This window comes from Herpailurus yagouaroundi, unplaced genomic scaffold (genome assembly GCF_014898765.1).
Source record: "Herpailurus yagouaroundi ecotype Mexico unplaced genomic scaffold, PumYag 67164, whole genome shotgun sequence".
Classification (NCBI taxonomy): domain Eukaryota; kingdom Metazoa; phylum Chordata; class Mammalia; order Carnivora; family Felidae; genus Herpailurus; species Herpailurus yagouaroundi.
In genome coordinates this window covers 216,665-244,093 of record NW_024420010.1, presented here as the reverse complement: position 1 = coordinate 244,093, position 27,429 = coordinate 216,665, and the positions used below count along the sequence as shown (strand labels likewise).

The window sequence follows — 27,429 nt, the reverse complement described above, 5'->3', positions numbered from 1 at the left end:
ATCCATTTTGAGTTTATTTTTGTGAATGGTGTGAGAAAGTGGTCTAGTTTCAACCTTCTGCATGTTGCTGTCCAGTTCTCCCAGCACCATTTGTTAAAGAGACTGTCTTTTTTCCATTGGATGTTCTTTCCTGCTTTGTCAAAGATGAGTTGGCCATACGTTTGTGGGTCTAGTTCTGGGGTTTCTATTCTATTCCATTGGTCTATGTGTCTGTTTTTGTGCCAATACCATGCTGTCTTGATGATGACAGCTTTGTAGTAGAGGCTAAAGTCTGGGATTGTGATGCCTCCTGCTTTGGTCTTCTTCTTCAAAATTACTTTGGCTATTCGGGGCCTTTTGTGGTTCCATATGAATTTTAGGATTGCTTGTTCTAGTTTCGAGAAGAATGCTGGTGCAATTTTGATTGGGATTGCATTGAATGTGTAGATAGCTTTGGGTAGTATTGACATTTTGACAATATTTATTCTTCCAATCCATGAGCAGGGAATGTCTTTCCATTTCTTTAAATCTTCTTCAATTACCTTCATAAGCTTTCTATAGTTTTCAGCATACAGATCCTTTACATCTTTGGTTAGATTTATTCCTAGGTATTTTATGCTTCTTGGTGCAATTGTGAATGGGATCAGTTTCCTTATTTGTCTTTCTGTTACTTCATTGTTAGTGTATAAGAATGCAACTGATTTCTGTACATTGATTTTGTATCCTGCAACTTTGCTGAATTCATGTATCAGTTCTAGCAGACTTTTGGTGGAGTCTGTCGGATTTTCCATGTATAATATCATGTCATCTGCAAAAAGCGAAAGCTTGACTTCATCTTTGCCAATTTTGATGCCTTTGATTTCCTTTTGTTGTCTGATTGCTGATGCTAGAACTTCCAGCACTATGTTAAACAACAGCGGTGAGAGTGGGCATCCCTGTCGTGTTCCTGATCTCAGGGAAAAAGCTCTCAGTTTTTCCCCATTGAGGATGATGTTAGCTGTGGGCTTTTCATAAATGGCTTTTATGATCTTTAAGTATGTTCCTTCTATCCCGACTTTCTCAAGGGTTTTTATTAAGAAAGGGTGCTGGATTTTGTCAAAGGCCTTTTCTGCATCGATTGACAGGATCATATGGTTTTTCTCTTTTTTTTTGTTAATGTGATGTATCACGTTGATTGATTTGCGAATGTTGAACCAGCCCTGCATCCCAGGAATGAATCCCACTTGATCATGGTGAACAATTCTTTTTATATGCCGTTGAATTCGATTTGCTAGTATCTTATTGAGAATTTTTGCATCCATATTCATCAGGGATATTGGCCTGTAGTTCTCTTTTTTTACTGGGTCTCTGTCTGGTTTAGGAATCAAAGTAATACTGGCTTCATAGAATGAGTCTGGAAGTTTTCCTTCCCTTTCTATTTCTTGGAATAGCTTGAGAAGGATAGGTATTATCTCTGCTTTAAACGTCTGGTAGAACTCCCCTGGGAAGCCATCTGGTCCTGGACTCTTATTTGTTGGGAGATTTTTGATAACCGATTCAATTTCTTCGCTGGTGATGGGTCTGTTCAAGCTTTCTATTTCCTCCTGATTGAGTTTTGGAAGAGTGTGGGTGTTCAGGAATTTGTCCATTTCTTCCAGGTTGTCCAATTTGTTGCCATATAATTTTTCATAGTATTCCCTGATAATTGTTTGTATCTCTGAGGGATTGGTTGTAATAATTCCATTTTCATTCATGATTTTATCTATTTGGGTCATCTCCCGTTTCTTTTTGAGAAGCCTGGCTAGAGGTTTGTCAATTTTGTTTATTTTTTCAAAAAACCAACTCTTGGTTTCGTTGATCTGCTCTACAGTTTTTTTAGATTCTATATTGTTTATTTCTGCTCTGATCTTTATTATTTCTCTTCTTCTGCTGGGTTTAGGCTGCCTTTGCTGTTCTGCTTCTATTTCCTTTAGGTGTGCTGTTAGATTTTGTATTTGGGATTTTTCTTGTTTCTTGAGATAGGCCTGGATTGCAATGTATTTTCCTCTCAGGACTGCCTTCGCTGCATCCCAAAGCGTTTGGATTGTTGTATTTTCATTTTCGTTTGTTTCCATATATTTTTTAATTTCTTCTCGAATTGCCTGGTTGACCCACTCATTCGTTAGTAGGGTGTTCTTTAACCTCCATGCTTTTGGAGGTTTTCCAGACTTTTTTCTGTGGTTGATTTCAAGCTTCATAGCATTGTGGTCTGAAAGTATGCATGGTATGATTTCAATTCTTGTAAACTTATGAAGGGCTGTTTTGTGACCCAGTATATGATCTATCTTGGAGAATGTTCCATGTGCACTCGAGAAGAAAGTATATTCTGTTGCTTTGGGATGCAGAGTTCTAAATATATCTGTCAAGTCCATCTGATCCAATGTCTCATTCAGGGCCCTTGTTTCTTTATTGACCGTGTGTCTAGATGATCTATCCATTTCTGTAAGTGGGGTGTTAAAGTCCCCTGCAATTACCACATTCTTATCAATAAGGTTGCTTGTGTTTATGAGTAATTGTTTTATATATTTGGGCGCTCCGGTATTCGGCGCATAGACATTTATAATTGTTAGCTCTTCCTGATGGATAGACCCTGTCACTATTATATAATGTCCTTCTTCATCTCTTGTTACAGCCTTTAATTTAAAGTCTAGTTTGTCTGATAGAAGTATGGCTACTCCAGCTTTCTTTTGGCTTCCAGTAGCATGATAAATAGTTCTCCATCCCCTCACTCTCAATCTAAAGGTGTCCTCAGGTCTAAAATGAGTCTCTTGTAGACAGCAAATAGATGGGTCTTGTTTTTTTATCCATCCTGATACCCTATGTCTTTTGGTTGGCGCATTTAATCCATTTACATTCAGTGTTATTATAGAAAGATATGGGTTTAGAGTCATTGTGATGTCTGTATGTTTTATGCTTGTAGTGATGTCTCTGGTACTTTGTCTCACAGGGTCCCCCTTAGGATCTCTTGTAGGGCTGGTTTAGTGGTGACAAATTCCTTCAGTTTTTGTTTGTTTGGGAAGACCTTTATCTCTCCTTCTATTCTAAATGACAGACTTGCTGGATAAAGGATTCTCGGCTGCATATTTTTTCTGTCTAGCACACTGAAAATCTCGTGCCAACTCTTTCTGGCCTGCCAAGTTTCAAAAGAGAGATCAGTCACGAGTCTTATAGGTCTCCCTTTATATGTGAGGGCACGTTTACCCCTTGCTGCTTTCAGAATTTTCTCTTTATCCTTGTATTTTGCCAGTTTCACTATGATATGTCGTGCAGAAGATCGATTCAAGTTACGTCTGAAGGGAGTTCTCTGTGCCTCTTGGATTTCAATGCCTTTTTCCTTCCCCACTTCAGGGAAGTTCTCAGCTATGATTTCTTCAAGTACCCCTTCAGCACCTTTCCCTCTCTCTTCCTCCTCTGGGATACCAATGATGCGTATATTATTTCTTTTTAGTGTATCACTTAGTTCTCTAATTTTCCCCTCATACTCCTGGATTTTTTTATCTCTCTTTTTCTCAGCTTCCTCTTTTTCCATAACTTTATCTTCTAGTTCACCTATTCTCTCCTCTGCCTCTTCAATCCGAGCTGTGGTGGTTTCCATTTTGTTATGCATTTCATTTAAAGCGTTTTTCAGCTCCTCGTGAGTGTTCCTTAGTCCCTTGATCTCTGTAGCAAGAGATTCTCTGCTGTCAGCTATACTGTTTTCAAGCCCAGCGATTAATTTTATGACTATTATTCTAAATTCACTTTCTGTTATATTATTTAAATCCTTTTTGATCAGCTCATTAGCTGTTGTTATTTCCTGGAGATTCTTCTGAGGGGAATTCTTCCGCTTGGTCATTTTGGATAGTCCCTGGCGTGGTGAGGACCTGCAGGGTACTTCACCTGTGCTGTGCTGTGGTGTATAACTGGAGTTGGTGGGCGGAGCCGCAGTCAGACCTGATGTCTGCCTCCAGCCCACCACCTGGGCCACAGTCAGACTGGTGTGTGCCTTCTCTTCCCCTCTCCTAGGGGCGGGATTCACTGTGGGGTGATGTGGCCCGTGTAAGCTACTTGCACACTGCCAGGCTTGTGGTGCTGGGGATCTGGCGTATTAGCTGGGGTGGGTAGGCAAGGTGCACGGGGGCAAGAGGGGCAGGCTTAGCTCGCTTCTCCTTAGGTGATCCACTTCAGGAGGGGCCCTGTGGCAGCAGCAGGGAGTCAGATCCGCTGCCGGAGGTTTGGCTCCGCAGAAGCGCAGAGTTGGGTGTTTGCGTGGAGCGAGCAAGTTGCCTGGCAGGAACTGGTTCTCTTTGGGATTTTGGCTGGGGGATGGGCGGGGAAGATGGCGCTGGTGAGCGCCTTTGTTCCCCACCAAACTGAGCTCTGTCGTCCGGTGGCTCAGCAGCTTTCCTTCCCTTTGTTCTCCAGCCTTCCCGCCCTCTGAGCAGAGCTGTTAACTTATGACCTCCCAGACGCTAAGTCGCTCTTGCTGTCGGAACACAGTCTGTCAGGCCCCTCTGCTTTTTGCAAGCCAGACTCGGGGGCTCTGCTTGGCCGGCGAGCCACCCCTCCGCCCCGGCTCCCTCCTGCCAGTCCGTGGAGCGCGCACCGCCTCGCCGCCCTTCCTACCCTCTTCCGTGGGCCTCTCGTCTGCGCTTGGCCCCGGCGACTCCGTTCTGCTAATCCTCTGGTGGTTTTCTGGGTAATTTAGGCAGGTATAGGTGGAATCTAAGTGATCAGCAGGACGCGCAGTGAGCCCAGCGTCCTCCTACGCCGCCATCTTCCTGCCCTTCCACAATAAGTTTCTTTATTACTCTTTCTGTTGCTCATTATTGGGGTATAAAAATGCAACCAATTTCTGTACACTGATTTTGTACCCTGAGACTTTCTTGAATTCATGTATCAATTGTAGCAGACTTTTGGTGGAGTCTTTCAGGTTTTCATGTAGAGTATCATGTTGTCTGTGAAAAATGAATGTTTGACTTTATCTTTACCTATTTTTATGCCTTTTATTTCATTTTTTTGTCTGATTGCTGATGCTAGGACTTCCAACACTATGTTAAACAACAGTGGTGAGAGTGGACATCCCTGTCGTTTAGCTGATCTCAGGGGGAAAACTCTCAGTTTTTTCCCATTGATGATGATATTAGCTGTGGGCTTTCATACATGGCTTGTATGATGTTTAAGTGTGTTCCTTCTATTCCGAGTTTCTTGGGGGTTTTCATCAAGAAAGAATGCTGTATTTTGTCAAATTCTTTTTGTGCATATTGACAGAACCGTATGGTTCTTATCTTTTCTTTTATTAATGCGATGTATCACATTGATTGATGTGCAAATATTGAACCAGCCCTGCAGCCCAGGAATGAATCCCACTTGATCATGGTGAATAAACCTTTTCATATGCTGTTGAAATCGATCTGCTAGTATCTTGTTGAGAATTTTTGCATCCATATTCATCAGGGATATTGGAATGTAGTTCCTTTTTTTTTCTGGGTCTCTGTTTGGTTTGGGAATCAAAGTAATGCTGGCTTCATAGTATGAGACCAGAAGTTTTCCTTCCCTTTATATTTTTTGGAACAGCTTGAGAAAGATAGGTATTAACTCTGCTTTAAATGTCTGGTAGAATTCCCAAGGGAAGCCATCTGATCCAGGACTCTTACTTGTTGGGAGATTTTTGATAACTGATTCAATTTCTTCACTAGTTATGTGTCAGTTCAATTTTTTTATTTTTTCCCATTTGAATTTGGTAATGTGTGGGTCTTTAGGCATTTGTCCATTTTTTCCAGGTTGTCCAGTTTGTTGGCATATAACTTTTCATAGTAATCCCTGATAGTTGCTTGTATTTCTGAGGGATTGGTTGTAATAATTCCATTTTCATTCATGATTTTATCTATTTGGGTCTTCCCTCTCTTTCTTTTTGAGAAGCCTGGCTAGAGGTTTATCAACTTTGTTTATTTTTTTTCAATAAGCCAACTCTTGGTTTCATTGATATGTTCTCCTGGGTTTATTGGTATTGTATATTGTTTACTTCTGTTCTGATCTTTATTATTTCTCTTCTTCTGCGGGGTTGGGGTGTCTTTGCTTTTCTGCTTCTATTTTCTTTAGGTGTGCTATTAGATTTTGTATTTGGGATTGTTATTCTTTCTTGAGATAGGCCTGGATTGCAATGTATTTTCCTCTTAGGACTGTCTTTGCTGCATCCCAATGGGTTTGGATTGTTGTATTTTCATTTCATTTGTTTCCATAAAACTTTTAATTTCTTCTCTAATTGCCTGGCTGATCCATTTATTCTTTAGTAGGATGTTCTTCAATCTGCCTGATTTTACAGGTTTTCCAGACTTTTTCCTGTGGTTGATTTCAAGTTTCATAGCATTGTGATCTGAAAGTGTGCATGGTATAATCTCAATTCGTTTATACTTATTAAGGGATGTTTTGTGACCCAGTATGTGATCTATCTTGGAGAATGTTCAATGTGCAGTGGAGAAGAAAGTGTATTCTGCTGCTTTGGGATGTAGAGTTCTAAATATATCTGTCAAGTCCATCTGGTCCAATGTATCATTCAGGACCATTGTTGCTTTACTGATTCTGTGTCTAGATGATCTTTCCATTGCTGTACATGTAGTATTAAATTCTCCTGTAATTACCACATTCTTATTAATAAGCTGCTTATGTTTGTGCTTGTTTTATATATTTGGGGGCTCCCATATTTGGTGCATAGACATTTATAATTGTTAGCTCTTCCTGATGGATAGACCCTGTAATTATTATATAATGCCCTTCTTCATCTCTTGTTACAGCCTTTAATTTAAAGTCTAGTTTGTCTGATATAAGTATGGCTACTCCAGCTTTCTTTTGATTCCCAGTAGCATGATAGATGGTATCCCCTCACTTTCAATGTGAAGATGTCCTCATGTATAAAGTGGGTCTCTTGTAGACAGAAAATAGATGAGTCTTGTTTGTTCCATTCTTATATCATATGTCTTTTGATTAGAGCATTTAGTCCATTTATACTCAGTGTTATTATTGAAAGATATGTATTTAGAGTCATTGTGTTATCTGTAAAGCTCATGCTTGAATTCATGTCTCTGGTCCTTTGTGCCCCTTGGAACATTTCACTCTCAGAGTACCCCTTAAGATCTCTTGTAGGGCTGATTTAGTGGTGATTAATTCCTTCAGTTTTTGTTTGTTTGGGAAAACCTTTATCTCTCCTTCTATTCTGAATGACAGGCCTTCTGGATAAAGGATTCTTGACTGCATATTTTTCCTGTTCATCACATTGAAGAATTCATGCCATTCCTTTCTGGCCTGCCAAGTTTCAGTAGATAGGTCTGCTACTACCCTTATGCTTCTACATTTGTATGTTAAGACCTGTTTATCCCTAGCTTCTTTGAGAATTCTCTCTTTATCCTTGTATTTTGCCAGTTTCACTATGATATGTTGTGTAGAATATCAATTCAAGTTACATCTAAAAGGAGTTTTCTGTGCCTCTTGGATTTCAATGTCTGTTTCCTTCCCTAGATTGGGGAAGTTCTCAGCTATGATTTGTTCATGTATACTTTCAGCCCTTTTCTCTCTTCTTCTGGAATTACTACGATATAGACATTGTTCCATTTGATTGCATCACTTAGTTGTCTAATTCTCCTCTCTTGATCCTTGTTTTTTTCTAATCTCTCTTTTTCTCAGCTTCGTCTTTTTCCATGATTTTAGCTTCTAATTCACCTATTTTCCCCTCTGCCTCTTCCATCTGTGCTGTGGCTGCCTCCGTTTATTTTGCACCTCATTTATAGCATTTTTTAATTCATCATGACTATTTTTTAGTTCCGTGATATCTTCAATAATAGATTCTCTGCTGTTTTCTATGCCTTTTTCAAGCCCAGCAATTAATCTTATGACTGTTATTCTAAATTTTTGTTCACCTATATTGTTTGCATCTTTTTTGATCAATTCTTTAACTGTCACTTCTTCCTGGAATTTCTTTTGAGGGCAATTCTTCCATTTCATCATTTTGGCTTTTTTTTTATACCTTATGAATTTTAAAAGCTTGTTTTAGCTATTTACCTGCGAGCACTACTATATTAAAGGGGTGTCATACACTGTCCAGGGCCTAGCTCTTCAGGAGGTGTTTTTTGGAGAGTGTTACTTGCTTTCTGTTGTTGTGACTTTGGTTATTTTATTTCTCTGCTTGTAGTGATGTTTTAGACACTCCAAAAAGTGTGCTTTGATTTGTTCCTTAAAGTAGCCCTGGAAAGGAAAACAAACAAAGAGGAAACAGAGACTCACAAACACACAGACAAATAAAACAAACAAATGGACACACACACACAAATAAACAAAAACAGTCCAAAAGCAAAAAAAGAAGGAAATAAAGAAAGAAAGAAAAAGAAGAAACACCAACTCCAAGTAAAGAACAGGGTGGAGGCAGTGCTGATGGAAGAGCACATATAAAGAGAGAAATGACGGGGGTGGTGGGGACAAAGAGAAAATAAACATTGACTGGGCAGAGAGACTAAACGGCTTAATCCAGGGGGAGAGAAAGGAAAATTAAAGAAGGAGGCAGCAAAAAAAACGAAGGTAAAGTTACTGACATAGAAACTATATGGCTTGATTATCCTCAAGAGAGGGATAGGAAAGTACTGAAGGAGATGTAGAACATGTATCAGGGAAATGGATTAAATATGTCTGCTTAAACAAACCAACAACCAGAGTTATAAGCCTAGATTAAGGAAGATATAGGAAGGGAGAATATATTTAAATAACAAGAATTTTCCTGGAATTAATCCAGGCTATGCATCATCACTGGTCTGGATGATGGAGCTCTCTGGTTGCACAGCATCTATCTGGTTCTAGCAGAAATGCAGTTACCCAGCACAGAGGGGCATAGTTTGGTGTAGGCTGGTCCCACCTCCACTATGGGCCCTAGGACTGATCCCTCAGGCCCTGCCTTGGTGGTTGATGGGGAAGGATGGTGACACCCCAGTCTTTTCTCCATGACCCGCTGGACTTCCTTCGAGTTGTCCTCACTGTGCTATGGGAGCAGATGGGGCAATCCTTCTCACTCCACCAACTCCCCTGCCCGGGCACCTGGCTAGGATTCAGAGATCTGCTCTGTGTGCTCTGGTACTGGGGAAGAGCCTATCTGTATGTTTTGATATGTGGTCCTGGCTGGCTTTCTCTGTGCCACTGCACTTCAGGGAGGACCGCCTTTTCCTGCTGTGGACTGCACCGCTGACCTTGCCACCAAGCCTGGGGGTGGCGGACGCAGGTAGGCTTTGTTCTGTCCCACCGCACTCCAGGGAGGGAGCCGTTTTCTCCTACTGCAGACTGCACCCCTGACCTACCACACAACCCAGGGCTTGCTCCCCTCATCCCCAAGTGCATGAACAGGGAGCCTGCCCCAGGCTGAAGAAAGTTCCACAGTTAGTGACAGGATTCCTCTCAGTCCCAGTCCGAGATTTTTCTCTTATCCTACACTTCCCCACCTCTTCTTTCTCTTTCCTTTGTCTCTCCCTTTCTCTTCCCTTTGATCCCTCCCCTCCATGCTTACTTGGCCCATTTTATCTCCCCCAGTTTGCAATCACCCACCTATCTTTTCTCAGGTTTTCTCATTTTCTTCCTGGTAGATTCAACCTCTTTTCCTCCCAGACTCCTGGGGTTCAAAGTTCTTTGTCTTCAGCACTTCTTTGTTTGAGAGATGTGGGAAATATGGATCCCCCTTCTTCTCCACCATCTTGGCCTATCAGATTCCTGTTTGCAGCAGTTTTTGATGAATTCATAAGTCAGTTAGAAAATTTTCAGGTGTTTGTCATTGTTGTTGCTGTTATAATGGTAGGAAAGATAATTTTCCAATTCTGTGTCTCTGAGCTGATACCAGTAGATCATGGGAGCCTGGGGATAAGCTTTTAAAGCTCTGCTTATCTTCCAGCATCAGTACCCCAGTTTACCAATTCCCCCACAATGGTGATCATGGTTGGCTTACCAGCTCGAGGAAAGACCTACATCTCCACGAAGCTCACGCGATATCTCAACTGGATAGGAACACCAACTAAAGGTATGTCTGTGACACCCTTTGTTCTACAGCTCCCTACAGGCTACTGACTGAAAAAAGTAAGGTAGCATTCAGAAAAGACATTACTTCAGTACTAAGAATGCCTCAAAACATTATTACCAGTCTTAGGATGACTGCTGCTACTACTACTACTACCACTAGCATTACACTTTTATAAGTTTTATAATTTCATGAGCACATACTCTGTGCCTAAACTGTATTCTAGGTACTAGGTACAGGAAAACTAGTAAGATTAAATGCCTATTCTCAAGGAACTCTAGTTTTGCAAGACTTTAAAACAACTGTTGCACACTATGAGTCTGGAGTTCTCTTGTCCAGCAAGAGAATGGACACGCAATCTGAGAGAGGCTAATGTTCAGGAGGAGACAAGAGCCCCAAACAGGGGTTTCATCTCTGTATTTATTGAGCTCACAAAACATTACCCACATGGTGAACGTGAAGAAAACAAGATCTTACAAACATGGTGAACGTGAAGAAATAATCAGATAGTAATCATTAACTTGTGTAAGAAGCAAAGGGTGGGGGTGAGCAAGTGGAGTTTGTGATCAAAATACAATAGTATATTGGTGTCAGATGGAAAGTAATTTCCTGCAGTGATATAATAAGTTACTCCTGATCCCATTTCACTATCTTGCTAGGTAACCTCAGGCACTTTCGCCCCGTGGTGGTGGCTTTCTGCCCTAAGCTTTTTTCTAACCCATTTATGTAAGTAGAACCTATTTCCCCACAAACATCCCTATTAGTAATAAACTACTTTTTATTACCATTACTGTTATTACAACAACAACATTACTATTTTGATTAGCATTACCATTTATCCAAAATCTTAAGATATTTTCTTCAAGCCTTAGGGCTTTCAGAGTCAAGCACACTAAAGCCACAGCCCACAGGTCGCCACAGAATCTCAACTAAAGCTGGGCACCTTAGCTCACCTGTGCTCTGGAGTCCAGAAGGCGTCCACTCTCTCTCCAAGCCTCTCCTTAGGTCTGAGCCTGTCAGCTTCTCCTCCCCAGCTGGAAGTGGTCCTTTTTCCACCTCCAGAGGGGTCTCCTTCTCTGCCTGTCAACCTCCTCCCTCACTCCCTACTTTCAACTTTCCATTCTCCTCAGTGTGGTCTCTTTTCTGTGTACTACCTCTTATTTGGTAATTGCTCTCTCCTATTTTCCATTTGATTTCTCTATCTCCCACCCTGTATCTCCATTCTTATTTGATTCCTTTTTCCCCCCGAAGAAGACTGTGCTTCTCTGAGCTCCCATACCAACCCTTCCTACAGCCCCCTCTATGCCAACACTAATCACAGAGTGTATTGTTGTAGTGTGTGCCTGGGTCTCTCTCCCCAGAAGCTGTTCTGGGGTCAGGGGACTAGGTCATATTCATTTCTCTCCCAAGTATGACCAGATTAAAACATTTAGAGGCTCTAAATACTACGAGATAGGGTGCCCCCGCATCATATGCAATTCAGAATAAAAACAGTAAAGGTAAGAAAGTCTACCAACATTTTTTAAATTTATCCCTGATGACTATATGGAAGCTTTTAAAGAATATCAACTTATCTGAAATTTTTTTCTGGGACCATGTTCCTCCTTTTCTGGTACACTAAGCAAGTACTTAGACTCTTGTGAAATGGAGCACCACTCCCCAGTGCGGCCAAGAGTTCTTGGGAATTTATTTATTCACTCAATCATTATTCATTGAGCATACAGCTGTGGCAAAGCCTTTGCTGGATGTTGGGCAAACAAATAAAAATACGAGGATGTCTGTCTTCAAAGTACTAACATCTATTCTTAAGTTCTAAACTGCCCATGAAAGAGAAACTAGTATTATCATCATTTCTTTTTTTTAATATGAAATTTATTGTCAAATTGGTTTCTATACAACACCCAGTGCTCATCCCAACAGGTGCCCTCCTCAATTCCCATCACCCACTTTCCTCTCCCTCCCACCCCCCCCCATCAACCCTCATTTATTCTCAGTTTTCAAGAGTCTCCTATGGTTTGCCTCCTTCCCTCTATGTAACTTTTTTCCCCCCTTCTCCTCCCCCACGGTCTTCTGTTAAATTTCTCAGGATCCACATAAGAGTGAAAACATGGTATCTGCTTTTCTCTGTATGACTTATTTCACTTAGCATAACACTCTCCAGTTCCATCCACGTTGCTACAAAAGGCCATATTTCATTCCTTCTCATTGTCAAGTAGTATTCCATTGTATATATAAATCACACCTTCTTTATCCATTCATCACTTCTCTAAAGAAGACATCCAGATGGCCAACAGGCAAATGAAAAGATGCTCAACGTCACTCATCATCAGGTAAATACAAATCAAAACCACACTGAGATATCACCTCATGCCAGAGTGGCTAAAATGAACAAATCAGGAGACTATAGATGCTGGAGAGGATGTGGAGAAATGGGCACCCTCTTGCACTGTTGGTGGGAATGCAAACTTGCGCAGCACTCTGGAAAACAGTGTGGAGGTTCCTCAAAAAATATCATCATTTCACAGTTGATGAAATTAATGCCCAAGAAGTGGGCATTGTCAAGTGCCTTGTCTAGAGGCACATGGCCAATGAGTGACAGAACCAGGAAATGAACCCACATCCGGTTGATTCCAAAGCGTGATACTCACTGTGCAGGTCTGATACTTGGTTCTACTGATGGGAAGAGAAAAGAATCCCACGTTGGTCTTATACTTTCTTTTTCTCCATCCTCTTCCTCTCCTTTCTCTTATCCATCCCAGCATCTTATTTCTCTCCCTCCTTCCCTCTCTCTCTTCAATTCTCTTCCTTTCTTTCTGTTGCTTTTCCTTTCCCTTTATGCAGTTTCTCTAATTCACTGGTGAAGGGTTTTCCAATGTTTATTTTTTATGTGCCAAAACCCATGGTAGGCATTAAAGATGCAAAAATGAATGAGATTCATGCCCTACCCTTGAAGAGTTTTCTATTTGTCTGGGATGCATACGAATACCTCAATACCTCATGTCACATAAAGAATCCTACAGCAGGGTACTAAGGTGTTCACAGAGAAATCATCAACTGGAAGGCAGTTAAAGCTTCCAGATAGGGTATATTTAAGCCTGGTCCTGTGGGAGGAGTAGAATATTGGCAGAAGTGGAGAGAAAGAACGGTTCTGGTGAAGAACTGGAGGCTCCAAGGAACCTCTGTTGGATGTTAGGGGTACATGAGATGGTGGTGGATGGATCTCTGCTCTAATGCACATGTTTTTCATCTGCTCCAGTCCAGTCCATTCTTACAGAAGCCCTCAGAGTCATGTTTCAAAGCACAAAACTTATCATACTTACAGCCTCAAAGAGTCTTCTTGGCCTGCAAGTTTCAGACCAAGCCTTTTAGCTTATTGTTCAAGGCACTCCACAATCCACCCCTACCAGTCTCTCAGTCTTCAGTCACAGTGAATGACTTAACATACCCCAAATACATTCTACCTTATGCCAATGTCATACCTTTGCTTATGGTGTTCCTCTACGTGGAATGTCTGTTACCTGCCCCCACTCTCCATGGCTGCCTATAAAAGGCCTTCCTTCCTAAAAGGGCTGGTTCAAATGCTGCTTTCTATAAGAAACAATCTCAGATTTACCCAAGTTTAGTTAATCTGTCCATCCCCCTTATTCTTTTCCATGGGTCTGCCAGAGAATTTAACAAACTGGATAGGAACTCTACATTTACTGGTTTACTGTCTGTCCTACCTGCTGGATTGTGACCTCCTTAGGGCCCCATCATGCATATTTGGTCTATCTTGGAGACTTCTGAACTCATGTCCTGCTTTATAGAGTGTGCATCAGAAAGTATTTATTGAATGGATGAATGAAATATTGCATTAGCCTTTTATGCTCTTTCTCCTCCTTTCCTTACCTTCTCTCAGGTTTTTCACTATTACTGATGAGAAAGTATGGCTTAGAGAGGGCAAAAAATTTGGATTCTCTGTCATTATACAGGAAAATGTAATAACATTAGACTAGGATTCAGGAGGCCCAGTCTAGTTCTGCTACCTGGTGACTCACTATTTTATCCTTGATGATTGATTTTACTCACTGGATTTGTTTCCTTACCTTTCCAATAGAGTAAGACATTGAAAGGGTTGAGGTTTCTAATAAAATAGAATAATGGAAAGTGACTAGTTTTGGAGCCAAACAGACCTGGTTTTGAATCCAAGCTCTCCACTTATTAACTGTGAAAGTTACTTCCTATCTCTGAATTTCAGTTTCTTCATTTGTAAAATGGGATCATAATTCTTATGTGTGAGGAATAAGTAATCTGGTAGCCATAATTTGAACTTTATAAACATATTACCTATATCTAAATTATATCTTCTATTTTTGAAATCCATACTAGAAAGGACATATTTTATTCCACTAGATTCTTTCCAACCTCTTCACCAGGTTTCCCTGCTTTCAGTGTTTAATTTAGGCCAGTACCGACGAGAGGCAGTGAGCTACAAGAACTATGAATTCTTTCTTCCAGACAACATGGAGGCCCTACTTATCAGGAAGTAAGTGATTAACATTTTAGAGATCAGTACTGCCAATGGCTGAAGGAGGGCTTTGTTCAGATGATGGGGACATGGGGCAGAGCAACTTAGGTTAGTAAGGAGGTATTCTAGACTCTCAAAGGGTGGTTGGGAAAGCCCTTCCATTAGCCTACCCAAAGTCTGTTTCTGGTCGTAACCATCCCCTACTTAAGAACTTAGGAACAAATAATCCCCTACTCCTTACAAGAGAGTGGAAAATTCTCAGCCTAACATTTAAGAGTCTCAATAGCTTGGCCCATTCCAGTCTTTCCAACCCTATCTATTCAACCTCAAGGTCTCTCTCCTCTACAAGACACTGAGCACTTCCAGTACTCATTTATTGATCCATGCCCTTATAATATAACCCAGCAAAGAGTAATCACTAGATAGATTCTTTCCAAAGACATAAATACATTGCCACCATCATACCTGTGCTTGTACTGTTACCCATTCCAGGAATGCCTTTTACTTCACAGACCGTATACCCGAACTCTTCTTGGGTTTAAGGACCAGTTCTACTTGAGGTCTGTCAGTTCAAGGGATAGATATTTTAATATTATGACATATGTCATTAGTCTACTTTTCCTGGGTATTCCACTTTATCCCTGCCCCTGAGATGTACACACAGAGCCACTCAACTCTGTGACCTGTCTGTGCTCTTCATAGTGTCTAGAACATAGGATACCCTGTGTAGATGTTTCATAGATGAATAATGTGGAACATCTTAGAGATGGTGTAAAAGATAATGGAGAAAAATACAGAGGAACTGATCTTGGGGATAGTGATTGTCTCTGTTTCTTTCTCCATCTTTTTCAGGCAGTGTGCCCTGGCAGCCCTGAAGGATGTCCATAACTATCTCAGCCGTGAGGAAGGTCATGTTGCGGTAAAGAAATTTGAATTTTTCCTCAAGTTTCTGCTGTGATGAATGACAGCTAATATGTATTGAACATTTACTATGTTACACACATTATTCTAAGTAATTTTCAAATATTAATTTAATTCTTCCTTCTTCCAAGAGGCAGGCATTGTTGTTATACTCCATGGTATAGCATAGAAGAATGACACAGAGATTAAATAATTTTCCAAGGTGGCACAGCGTGTTTGCAGCAAAGCCAAAACTAGAATTCAGGTTGTATAGCTCCAAAATCTATACCTTTAACCACTATGCTTTACCACTCTACCTCCAAGAATTCAGTAAGACTACACTAGAGTTTAAGAGTACCGTACAAATATTTCTTAGTTCTAGAGATTTACCTAAATATCTATTCAATTTAATCCCATAGACCCTGGGCATAAGATTTGTGAAATCTAAAAGGAGAATAAATCCTCAAATGGTCCCATCTAAGGTGCTGAGGGTAAAGAGTTTCCTGTTCTTGAACAGCTCCAAAGTGCTGGGGAAGGAAGAAGCCTCAACTAGGAGTTGAAAAGATCTATCCTAGCTTTGCTCTGTCAGCAACTCTTGGTGGCCTTGATTAAGGCAAATATTTCCTCTAAGCCTCAGCTATTTTACCTATAGAATGACCTTAATAAAAATTTATAATTCTTCTCTTATTTATACCTAAAGTCTGCTACATTTCTGGACTGACAACAAAGGCTCAATGAATGCTTGAGAAATAGGCATAAGTCAACTCCAAATCATTCCTATCCTTCAAAACTCAGTTCAAGTTCTGTCTCACCCTGGAAGTCCTCCACTTAGCATAAGTATAGTCAAGGAGTATGTGTTATTTCAGCACTATATTCAGAGTAAATCAATCTCATCATTTGCCTCTAGGTTTTTGATGCCACCAACACTACTAGAGAACGACGGTCACTAATTCTGCAGTTTGCGAAAGAACATGGTTACAAGGTATAGTTACATTCCCACTCTTATCTAGGGCTTACTTATCTAGTACAAACTCCAAAGAAAGGCAAACCAGAGAACTCCAAGCTGCCAAATCAGCTACAAATCAGGCTCAACATTTTAATTTGGTTATATGGTTTTTCAGATCACAGAAGCAAAGAAACAGAATAGGAAAGAAGAGGTGTTATATTAGGCAATGGAAGATAATTGCTGACAGGCTGCTGACACTGTGGGGGGTGGAAATGAAGAAGGAGGGAAGACAGCCACTTATAGTGGATATATAAGAATATATAAGAACTAAAAACCAGTAAAAACATAAAAATTAATCTAGGACTATTCAGTTTAGAGTCTATATGCCTCATAAAACTCAGAATCATGGAAAGCACCACCGAATGAAATTATGTTGTCAGAGATGCCTCTAGATATGACTCAGAGCCACCAAGAAGAAGTCAAGCTATGTTTGGCCATACTAAACATAATTCTCTGCCAGAAATCTCTCTTCTTTTTCTCTTATAGGTCTTTTTCATTGAGTCCATCTGTAATGACCCTGGCATCATTGCAGAAAACATCAGGGTAAGGAACACCTGTTACCTTTCCTCCTCACTTTTCCTCTGGCTTGGATAATGTATAAAAATACCTCTATTAGGTTAAAGGTGGTATTCTTCTCTGAGGTTCTCTCTTATACTTCCTATAGGAAGTATTCCCTGGCCATCCTTGCCTACAATGATCCTAAGAAATTTAAAGAAGCCAATGTGGGGTGCCTGGGTGCCTCAGTAGGTTAAGCGTCCAACTCTTTATTTCAGCTCAGGTCATGATCTCATGGTTTGTGAGTTTGAACCATACATGGGTCCCTGTGCTGGCAGTGTGGAGCCTGCTTGGAATTCTCTCTCTCTCTCTCTCTCTCTCTCTCTCTCTCTCTCTTCCTGTCTTTCTCTCTCAAAATAAATGAATAAACTTTTAAAAAGAAGCCAAGGTAATATAAAGTCCTTAACATGCACTAGGCACCAAGCTTGACTCTTACTGATTTGTGACAACAAACCTGCATGTTAGGAATCATTTCATTGTTGGAGAGAGAAAACAGAGGTTCCAAGATAGGCCACATGTCAAGGATTCATACAACTAGAAAGAGGTAGAACTGGGACTGGAGCTCAGGCTTGTATCAAGAATATATCTGCTTTTATTTTTTAAAATATAATATATTGTCAAATTGGTTTCCATACAACACCCAGTGCTCATTATAACAAGTGCCCACCTCCATGTCCATGACCCACTTTCTCTTCTCCCCCACCCCCTGTCAACCCTTAGTTTGTTCTCACTCCTTAAGAGTCTCTTATGGTTTGCCTCCCTCCCTCTCTGTAACTTTTTCTTTCCCCTTCCCCTCCCCCGTGGTCTTCTGTTAAGGCATCAAAATTGGCAAAGACGAAGTCAAACTTTCACTTTTCGCAGACGACATGGAAAACCCAACAGACTCCAACAAAAGTCTGCTAGAACTGATACCTGAATTCAGCAAAGTCACAGGGTACAAAATTAATGTACAGACATCGGTTGAATTTTTATACACCAATAATGAAGCAACAGAAAGAGAAATAAAGAAACTGATCCCATTCACAATTGCACTAAGAACTGCCTTTAGATTCTAGGCCCATAGCCTAGAACTGGATTGCCCACCCCATTTTGCTTTCCCCTATTTCATGAAATTACTGGATTTGGGGGACAGAAGAGACCTTAAAGGTCACCCCCTTCAACCCTCCCTCAGATAGTTGTAATTTCAGCTAAATGTTTGCCTATATTTTCTTTTCATACCTCTAGTGACAAGAGACTCATTGCCTTCATCAAATTCAGTCAATTGAAGCTGAAATATGCCTCCCTGAAATTTTCACTGATTGGTCCTATTTTTGCTTCTTGGAGCATAGAACATCTACAATCCCTTTTTTCTTCATCCAGCCTTCTACCCATTTACTGATTCAACACGAATTGAATCTATACAACTGAACTGAACCATTCTGAGTATTAGAGACATAGAGGAGAGTCCTGCCCTTGAGCTCACAGTCTAATGAGAGATAGCAGCGAGTTTATAGACATAACTATAAGATCAGTGCTGAGATGAATAAATAAAGGAGGCTGTGGGAGAACATTGTTGAGAAACTAACCTTGCATGGGAGGGATAGGGGTATATCAGGGAAGGATTCTCAAAGAAAGCAATAGCTGACCTGAATCTTGAAGAATGCATAGGAATTTGGCAGGTGAAGAATTGGATATAAGGGAACAACATATATTAATTATGGTATCTCCAGGGAACTATAAGTAGTTTAAGTTAGCTAGAGCAAAGCAATGAGAGAGCAATGGGAGATAAGATGAAAAAATAATTTGGGGCTCAATTATGACAAATGGGTCACCCAGTGAAATAGTTCACACTGTTCCCTAAAAGATATAAGAAAATAGTGCACAGGTTTAAGCAGGGAAATGCCATGGTCAGATGTGCGTGTTAAAAAATATCTTTCTGGCTACTAGTTTGAGGAATACATCAGAAGTAATAAGACTGTAGACAAGAGTAATTAGCCACAAAGCTAGAGTAAGCATCCAGGCAAGAGAGAATGGAAATCAATAGGAAGGATATTTAGAAGATAGAGGGAAGATGATGGGACATGGAGATACAGCCTACTGAGAGGTGGGGGATGAAGACACATCAAGGATGACTCCTATATTCCTTTTAGGCTCAGGTAACTGAGTGGATTATAGTGCCATTCACTGAGATAGTAAATGTGGGTGGAGAAGATAGGCATTGAGGGATTAGGAGATGTGAATCCTTCAGAAATTTAAAGCCAACATGTTATGTTCTCTCATTAAACACTCAACACATGTAAGCCATTATGAACCTTGGCCAAAATCTTCTGTCCCTCTTCATCCATTTCTCACATCACAATTTCTGCTCCTCTTTTAAGTGTTCTTCTTAAATAGTGTGTGCTCTGGAACTGAGTACAATATAACAGGCCTTGTTTAATCACATAGAGATAAGAAATGAGGAGTTACACAGTCCAAATTTTCTTCAAATGACTGACTTTGTAAACTTGGGCAAGACCCTTTGTCCAAGTCTCAATTTTATCATTTTTGTTATGAAGGATGTTGTACTCAATGATTTCTAAGGGCACTTCCAAAGGGCACTGTTAGAGTCTCTGTCTTTCATAGTTCCTCTATTCTACCTTTTCTTAGCAAGTAAAACTTGGAAGCCCTGATTACATAGACTGTGACCGGGAAAAGGTTCTGGAAGACTTTCTAAAGAGAATTGAGTGCTATGAGGTCAACTACCAACCCTTGGATGATGAACTGGACAGGTAAGAACCCAGAACCCTAAAGCCCAGGACTGGATCCTTAACCCTATTGTCATGTCCTTTAGGACCTGGGAAAATAACCTCCCTCTCTGGGCATCAACCTCTCTATCTGTAAAATCAGGGAGCTAGATTTGATGATTTGTCTTCAAGAACCCTCCAAGTTCTAATTATCTGAGGTGGTGATTCCTTGATATGTGAAACGTCCATTGAAGTGTTAAAGTAGTGCCTTCCTGAACAATATGGATAGATCAGGATGCTGGTCTCTGGTAACAAATGCCCCCCTCCTATGGTTTTTGCTATTATTTTTTCAAAATTATTGCTCACACATGGGTGACACTTAAGTTTCCAAATATGTTCACCTTCTTTGTTTCATCACATACCCTCACCACCCCTATAAAGGAAGCCAAAATAGATCTTATGTTCATACATTTTCAAGAAGAGGAAATTGAGTCTTAGAGAGCTGAAACCACTTGTTCAAGCTTCTGGCACAAATCAGGGGATAGAATTCAGATTCTAACAATATATTTTGTCTCCTACTCATATCTCTTTTCACAAAACCCATGTACCTTTTCAGTCAATAAGTATTTTGCCCTTTTGGGCTGTGGTGTACATAGGGGGTATAAATAATGGTTAGAGAGGTGGTTTCTATCCTCAGGTAGCTTCCATCATGACTTGACATATGGGAAGATACACAAAAAATATGAAACTCTCATTCATAATGCCAGCTAAAAATTAGAAAGATGTTATCTGGTAGTACAGGGAATGTGTGAGTTTTGGGCATAGGATATTCCCAGAATCCTACTCCTCAAAATGGGCTGTGATGATCAGAGACTCTGGTCATCCATATCCTTTGGACCCCCAAGTGAGAAGTATAAGGAGGCTTCAAATAGTCATTCAAACCTTAAGAAGTTTAAAGAGCAGCCTTACTGCTTTGCCCAGCCAAAGTCCTATGAGGCAAGAATTGTTACTGCCTCAGTCCTTAGGTGGGTAAACTGAGACCCAGAGCAAGTCAAGGACTTACCTGAGTCCACATAATGAGTCAGTAGAATATTTATTCAAACCCTTATCTTCAAACTTCCAGACTGGGTCTCCCCTCCCATATCCCTTAATCATAAAGAAGTGTCACATCAGATTTAGACACTCAGTGCAAAGAGCAAGACCTTTATGTACAATTGTAAAGATTGTTCACTGTGCAAGGACAACCAGGTCAAGGGCACACTTTCTTTTTTTCCCCCAAGCATGTGTGCTGGAGTGAGGCTGTTTCTGCCCTGATGGCAGTGTAACTTTTTCAAGTGTCCATAAATGCACCATATAGGCTAGCACCATGTGGTGAAAGAAGCTTGAAGAAGGGGAGTTAAAGTGAAATAATGGCATTAAGAAAGCCCCTAGCTTTCAGCCTATACTCCTGCAGGTGTTCAGCTAGTGTTTTATTAATCAGTTTGGGCCTGAAGGTGACAGATTCTGAAGGTTGGTTTTATTTAATCATTTTTACATCAACAGACATTTACAGCCCATGCATCAGGGTCCAACCAAACCTGTGCCCCAGGAATCCAAAGAAGAAAGGGCTATCCCTGCTTTGACAAAATACCCGCTTGGTTGGAGAAGACAATACACAATGTGCAGTTGATCAGAATTGTGGAAATGATAAACCAAGTGGGCTAGAAGAACACAGAGGGGAAGACCCAGCACAGTTTGGAAAAAAAAAATCTGAAAGAGCAGGTTTACCTAGTATAGGTACAAAAGACACATGTTTGGGGTACCAGAAGGGTGGAGGCTACCAAAAATAAGAACAAAAAAATATGGAAAACTTTTTAATATTTTAATTCCAAAACAGCATCAATGTGATCAAGATGAAAAAAAAAAACAGAATTTCATAGGACCTTATCATATTATCATACAGTTTATAATTTTTATTTTACATTACACACGGTAGAGGTGGGCATTAACTAATATAATACTTTTGGTGGGAAACACCTCTAAATGACTTCACATGATCCTATACTCAACAAAAACTTAGAGTGAATGTGCTGGCTCTTGAAGGATGGTTGCACCAGGAGCTCAGCTTTGGAAAGCAGGCAAAGAATGCCTTTTCAAGGAAAGAGAAAAGCATTTTGGAATGGCCTAGTTAAATCTGAATGAAGTAGAGGGTGCAGAGAATATTCCAGCAAAAGCATGAAAGCTAGATTGAAACAGAGAAATCATGGCATGGGTGAGGTCATGGGACCATGATGTCGGGCCAAGTGGGGCCAATGCTTGAAGGCACCTGGAATGTCAGACTAAACTGAGCATATAGGAAGTTCTCCTAGAGCCACCCAGGACCTAGTTTCAGGAACAGTCAGTAATTAGGCAAAAAAGCTACACCAGATATTTTCTACCCCTAGGTTCTGAGATCCTAGACAAGATAGTTGGAGAGGTTAACCTTAGGCAAATCACTTCCTCTTTCTGTGTTTCAGTTTCCTCTCCTATAAAATGAAGCTAATAATCCCTGAGTCCTAAGATGATTATAATGAGTCATGTAGTTTGAAGTCCCCAGGGAGTGGGACAAAAGAAAATGCACAAAAGAAAATTCTCAGCAAGTGCAAGTGTCCTTTGGGAACCACTGGACATAGATGACAGGGATGGGCATGATTAAGCTCATGCTTAATGAGCAGCTAAAAAAGGACTTCTTTAGGAAAATCGGAGGAGAGGCTTTCTAAAACCAAACCCCTCAGCCACTGCTTTACATGATTTGGGGTAGTGCAGCTATTTCTATTTACTTGGTTTTGTTAGTGTGCACCCAGGGTTGCTGGTGTGTCACCCCATTGCTGCAACCTTCCCCACCTCTTCCCAGAGATCTTACCTCTTATAGTCCAGCAACTAAAGGATTCACACCTGGTTTGTCAGGGTCCTCAGAAGACTTACTCCATGGTTATAGTGTTCTGATTAGTCAGTGTTGCCCATTCCCAGCTTCTCTGCAGACAGGTTGTTGAGTAGTTTGATTATCACTCTGTGTGTAGTTATTAGTTCATGCCTAGAACACAGAATTGAGGGGATAAAAAAGGGGCTTGAAGCAAGGACCACAAGATTTCCACTAATGCTGTGGAGAGCCTCTGCATCCCCATACCCCAATACTTGGCACACCTACGAGTAAATGACTGTTTATGGAAGGGGTGTTGAGCATTGATGGTGTGTTCCCAAGTGTGTGTTCTTGACTAGCCTAAGAGCTCCCAAAGGGCAGATGCTGAATCACCACTTCAAGCACAATGCTTAGAACAGAAGAGGGTGTGTTTGTTGACTGCATGACAGATGGGGAGAGAAATCCGAATCCTTTTCCCTTTCTGAGTGAGGAGAGAGGCATATACACAGACACAAGTGCACCCAGACACAATCTGGTAGCTACCTGTAGAATGTCAAATACAATATATCATATCAGAGGCTTAAATAATAGAGATGCAGAGCTCAGCTTGAGATTTAAAAGAGTGAATAGACAATTGAGGAGCTTCCAGTGAGATGTGGAAGGCAGCCAGGGACACAGGGGACTACTGCTTTTCTCTGAGTATGTCAAGAGTGTGAACCACAGAGAAGAGAGCCCAGATGCCTGGAGTGTAAAAAAATAATGTTAGGAGATATCCTGTATTAAGATGAAACTGAAGAAAGGAGATAGGGGGAGATGGTAGCAGGCAGTGAGCTCTTTGGGGTGGCCAAGAGCCTAGTCTCTAGAATGGGTACCCAGAACAGGGCAAGGCATGGCATTTTGTTAGAGGAAAAAGTTAGGTGAAAGCTGCATTGTACAGGAAGCTTGAAAGCAGGGTGTGTGGTTGGGGCTTTGTCTTGGGATCAACCTCTACACTGTCATCCCCTGAGCTGCTTGCTCCTGCTTGGGCTGCCCCAGCCACCTCTCCTACATCAAGATCTTCGATGTGGGCACACGCTACATGGTGAACCGAGTGCAAGACCACATCCAGAGCCGCACAGTCTACTATCTCATGAACATCCATGTCACACCCCGCTCCATCTACCTATGCCGGCATGGTGAGAGTGAACTAAACCTCAGAGGCCGCATTGGAGGTGACTCTGGCCTCTCAGCTCGGGGCAAGCAGGTAGGAAGGGCCCCATGTATCCAAGGCATTGACTGATCTGGCCCAGGTGGGCCATGGGTGGGTGGTGTGGCCACTGCCTGGGCCTTGAGGATGGGAGGGAGACTCAGTGGCAGAGTAAAAGCAGTTTTTGGTCACAGCCACTCTTCTACTCCATCATCCACTCAGTGTTGTCCCAACCTTGAATGGCTTCCATGTATCAACAGCATCTGCAAGTCTGATAACTTGGTCCTGGCACTTAAGGCCTGCCCAGATATGACTGCACCTCCAGCCCCATTACAGTTAGAACACTTCACTCCTGCCTGACTTGTCCCCTCATCTTTCTCACAACTCTGTGCCTTTGCTTGTACAATTTCTCCCACACAGCCTGCCCTCCTCTGTCATCTGGTCATCATCACTTGCACAGACAGCTTCCCTGGATCCTTGAATCCATCTTCTCCTCCCTTACTTAGGGCTGATGCCACAGCCCCCAGCCCCCATTACAGGTTATTTCATTGTCAGAACTTGTCCCCTACCAGTTACAGCTCTTTTCCTGCCCTCCATCCCCCACCCCTTTCCAAGGTATAGCTCCTGCTCCATGGTTTTGTCCAGGAAACCCTCCCCTGTCCTCCTCTGCCCTCCCAGGCAGGTCACTGTGCCCTGGGCTCCATATCTCCCAGTCCTGGCCCATCTATGACTCTGTGACATGAATCTCTTCTCTCCTGCCAAGCATAGTAAACCTGTACATTATGGGTATAAAATAAAATAAAGACACATGTTTTCCTTAGTGTCTGGCCCTGTGCCTGGGTTTGTTAACACAGCTATTGTTCTTGCTGGGAGGATGGCTTGGGTAGGACAAATGGGAAATGAGGTGCAGGAAGGAGGGAACACTATCTTTTATTGGGCACCTGTGTACAGTCACAGCACCATCTGCTGTGAGCCTCATTTAATCTTCACAGCTCTGTGGGGTGGGCATTACCATTAATGGTTTATGAAACTTGATGAAGCTAAGGCCCAAGGAGGAGCAAAGAGCAGTCCCAGGTCATGCAGCCAGTAAAAGAGAGAGCCAGGACTGAAAACCATGCTTTCCTGCCTGCCCCTCAGCATTCCCCACTGCAGAGGTGGTGGTGTCCTAGGCAAGGCACTGCACTGGAAGGCCCATGGCTCCCTTTCTGTTACCTTCAGACTGGCAGCCTCCCATTGAGGTAGACTCAAACCTCTGACTCCTACCCCTCTCACTCCTTAGAGCTGAATAGAGGGTATTGGTGGCATCACCCACCCCTGCCACATGGCACCACCTGCAATCAGAGTCTTTTGGCCAGCTATTGCCCTGCCCAGCTAATTCCCTACCTACACAGCACAATGTCCACTTTGGACACATGCCACCTCCACAATGCATATCACCTTTGCACACAAACATGTGCATATACATGCACATGCCTGGCACCAATCTTCATGCTTATGGGAACAGTGAATCATAACAGTTTACAAAGCACTTTACCATTGACTGTCATCCATAATAAATCATAGAGTCTGTCACCTTGTGTGTGTCAGGGAGCATTCTGTGTGCTCCTTGTTCACTATCTAACATGACACTCATAGAATCAGCCTGATGAGTTAATGCTGTTTGCATCTTACAGGCAGGAGCTACGAGGCTTTTTCCACTATATAACACTGCTGACTCACATCCATAATTAGAATGTGTGTACACAATGCCTATATTTGTACATATGCATATGTATATAGATTTTTGCATTTGTGTTGATATTCCTCACACACCCTCTGTGACTAATAACATGCCTAAATGCAGAAGAAGAGTGAATCACTTGATCATTTGGGGTCCCACAGCTCTTCCTAGTTCCTCTCAGTGCTGTCATCATTTCCCTCACTGGACTGTGTCTTGAGAACACGACATCCTGATACCCACACATGACCACACACACTATGGATGTTTGAATGCCCTTAGAAGCTGGGTACTGAGACCCCCATGGTCAAAAAGAAATGCTCCCCAAATCCAATATCCCCTAATTCTAGACCACGTTGTGAGTATCCAGAACCCAGAATCTGCTGTCCTTCTGTACTGGAGTATATTTTCCATGTCTGCATGGGCCTATCCCAGAGTCTGTTCACCTGAGAGCAGACCATTTCACAGTAGTGTTTACACCTAGGCAAAGGGATAGCCAAGGGGTCACTGTTTGTGGATCATGGGAACCAGTGGAGATAGGATGTGGACAGAACTTTGTCATGTACAAACATGTACTCAAGGCATCTACAAGTGCAGGATGGAGGCAGAAATGGGAATAGAAGAGAGGTTGACTGTGGACTGCCTTCATTTGTACTCTTGTCCTAAGCTCCAGAAATGCCAGAGTTGGGCTGTTTGAATGAACAATCAAGTAGGGGGTTTAATAAGCATCAATGAACACACACACACATATAAACATATACACACATAAGCACACATACCCTTTTCTATTCCCTTAATCCTTGTCATATCCTTGTTTATAAATTGAAAAATTTTAAATTATACTTTCTTGTTCATTATTATTTCACCATTTGTGGTAGATCTGAGTTTATTTTTACAGCTACTCTGTCTTCTTTCATCTCTCTCTTTCTCCCCTCCTCCTTCTCTGCACCCCCACCTCCTAGTATGCTTATGCCCTGGCCAACTTCATTCAGTCCCAGGGCATCAGCTCCCTGAAGGTGTGGACCAGCCACATGAAGAGGACTATCCAGACAGCTGAGGCCCTGGGTGTTCCGTATGAGCAGTGGAAGGCCCTGAACGAAATTGATGCGGTAAGATGGAAGGGGATGGATTTCCTGGTGATTTATGGGACCTGATTCTGGGATTATCCCCTGGATTGCTTCTGCTGCTTAACAACCAGCCATGTTCCATACACTGTTCTGTGTGTTGAGGGATCCATTGAAGGCCAGAACAGACATGTTCTCTGTCCTCATGGAGCTCAAAGGCAGGCCATAAATAAGACATTGCATTTTCTGTGACAAGGGTTGTAACAAAGGAATTACAAGGGAGATGAGGTTGGAAAGGAAGGCAGCTCACAGAGTTTTGTAATTAATGTTCAGGGATTTGGATACTGCTTTAAAAATGGGAAGCCAATGATGTAGTCTAAGTCAAGGAAGAGTGGCATGAATGTAATTCACATTTTTTAAAAAGAAGGTAATACCATGTTATTTCAATAAATTGTGGAATTTAATAAATAAACAAATGAACAAAGAAAAAAAAGAGATAAACTGAAAACAGACTCTGAAATAGAACAAATTGATGGTTACCAGAGGGGAGGTGGGTGGGTGGATGAGTGAAATAGATAAAGGGTGTTAAGAGTACACTTATCTTCATGAGCATTGAGAAATGTATAGAGTTGTTGAATATTCTATATTCAATTGTTGAATTTTTGAATATTATACACCTAAAACCAATCTAACACTGTATGTTAATGATACTTGATAAATAAATAAATAAATAAATAAATAAATAAATACATAAATAAGAGACCATTCTGGTCATGTGTGGAAACTAGGTGGGAAGAGGGCAAGAATAAGCATGTAGATTAGTATGGAGATGGCTGCATTAGTCCAGGCAAGAGGTGAAGGTATGAGGGACTAGAGTAGTGGCATTGAAGATAGAT

General features: G+C 41.5%; 1 protein-coding gene across 7 annotated transcripts in view; it reads left to right on the top strand.

The window, feature by feature from the left end:
* Window positions 1–27,429, top strand: part of PFKFB1 (6-phosphofructo-2-kinase/fructose-2,6-biphosphatase 1) — a 152,190-nt gene that overhangs the window by 95,875 nt on the left and 28,886 nt on the right. For 3 of the 7 annotated variants that reach the window (XM_040467027.1, XM_040467028.1, XM_040467026.1), the window contains 8 exons: window positions 9,896–10,021; window positions 14,450–14,543; window positions 15,378–15,444; window positions 16,333–16,407; window positions 16,918–16,974; window positions 19,612–19,733; window positions 23,602–23,809; window positions 26,432–26,578. In XM_040467027.1, the coding sequence (XP_040322961.1) occupies window positions 9,896–10,021; window positions 14,450–14,543; window positions 15,378–15,444; window positions 16,333–16,407; window positions 16,918–16,974; window positions 19,612–19,733; window positions 23,602–23,809; window positions 26,432–26,578 (896 nt within the window). Of the gene's footprint in view, window positions 1–8,985; window positions 9,236–9,895; window positions 10,022–14,449; window positions 14,544–15,377; window positions 15,445–16,332; window positions 16,408–16,917; window positions 16,975–19,611; window positions 19,734–23,601; window positions 23,810–26,431; window positions 26,579–27,429 lie in introns of those variants that run through there. The other 4 variants (XM_040467025.1, XM_040467023.1, XM_040467029.1 and 1 more) reach the window with 2 other exon arrangements.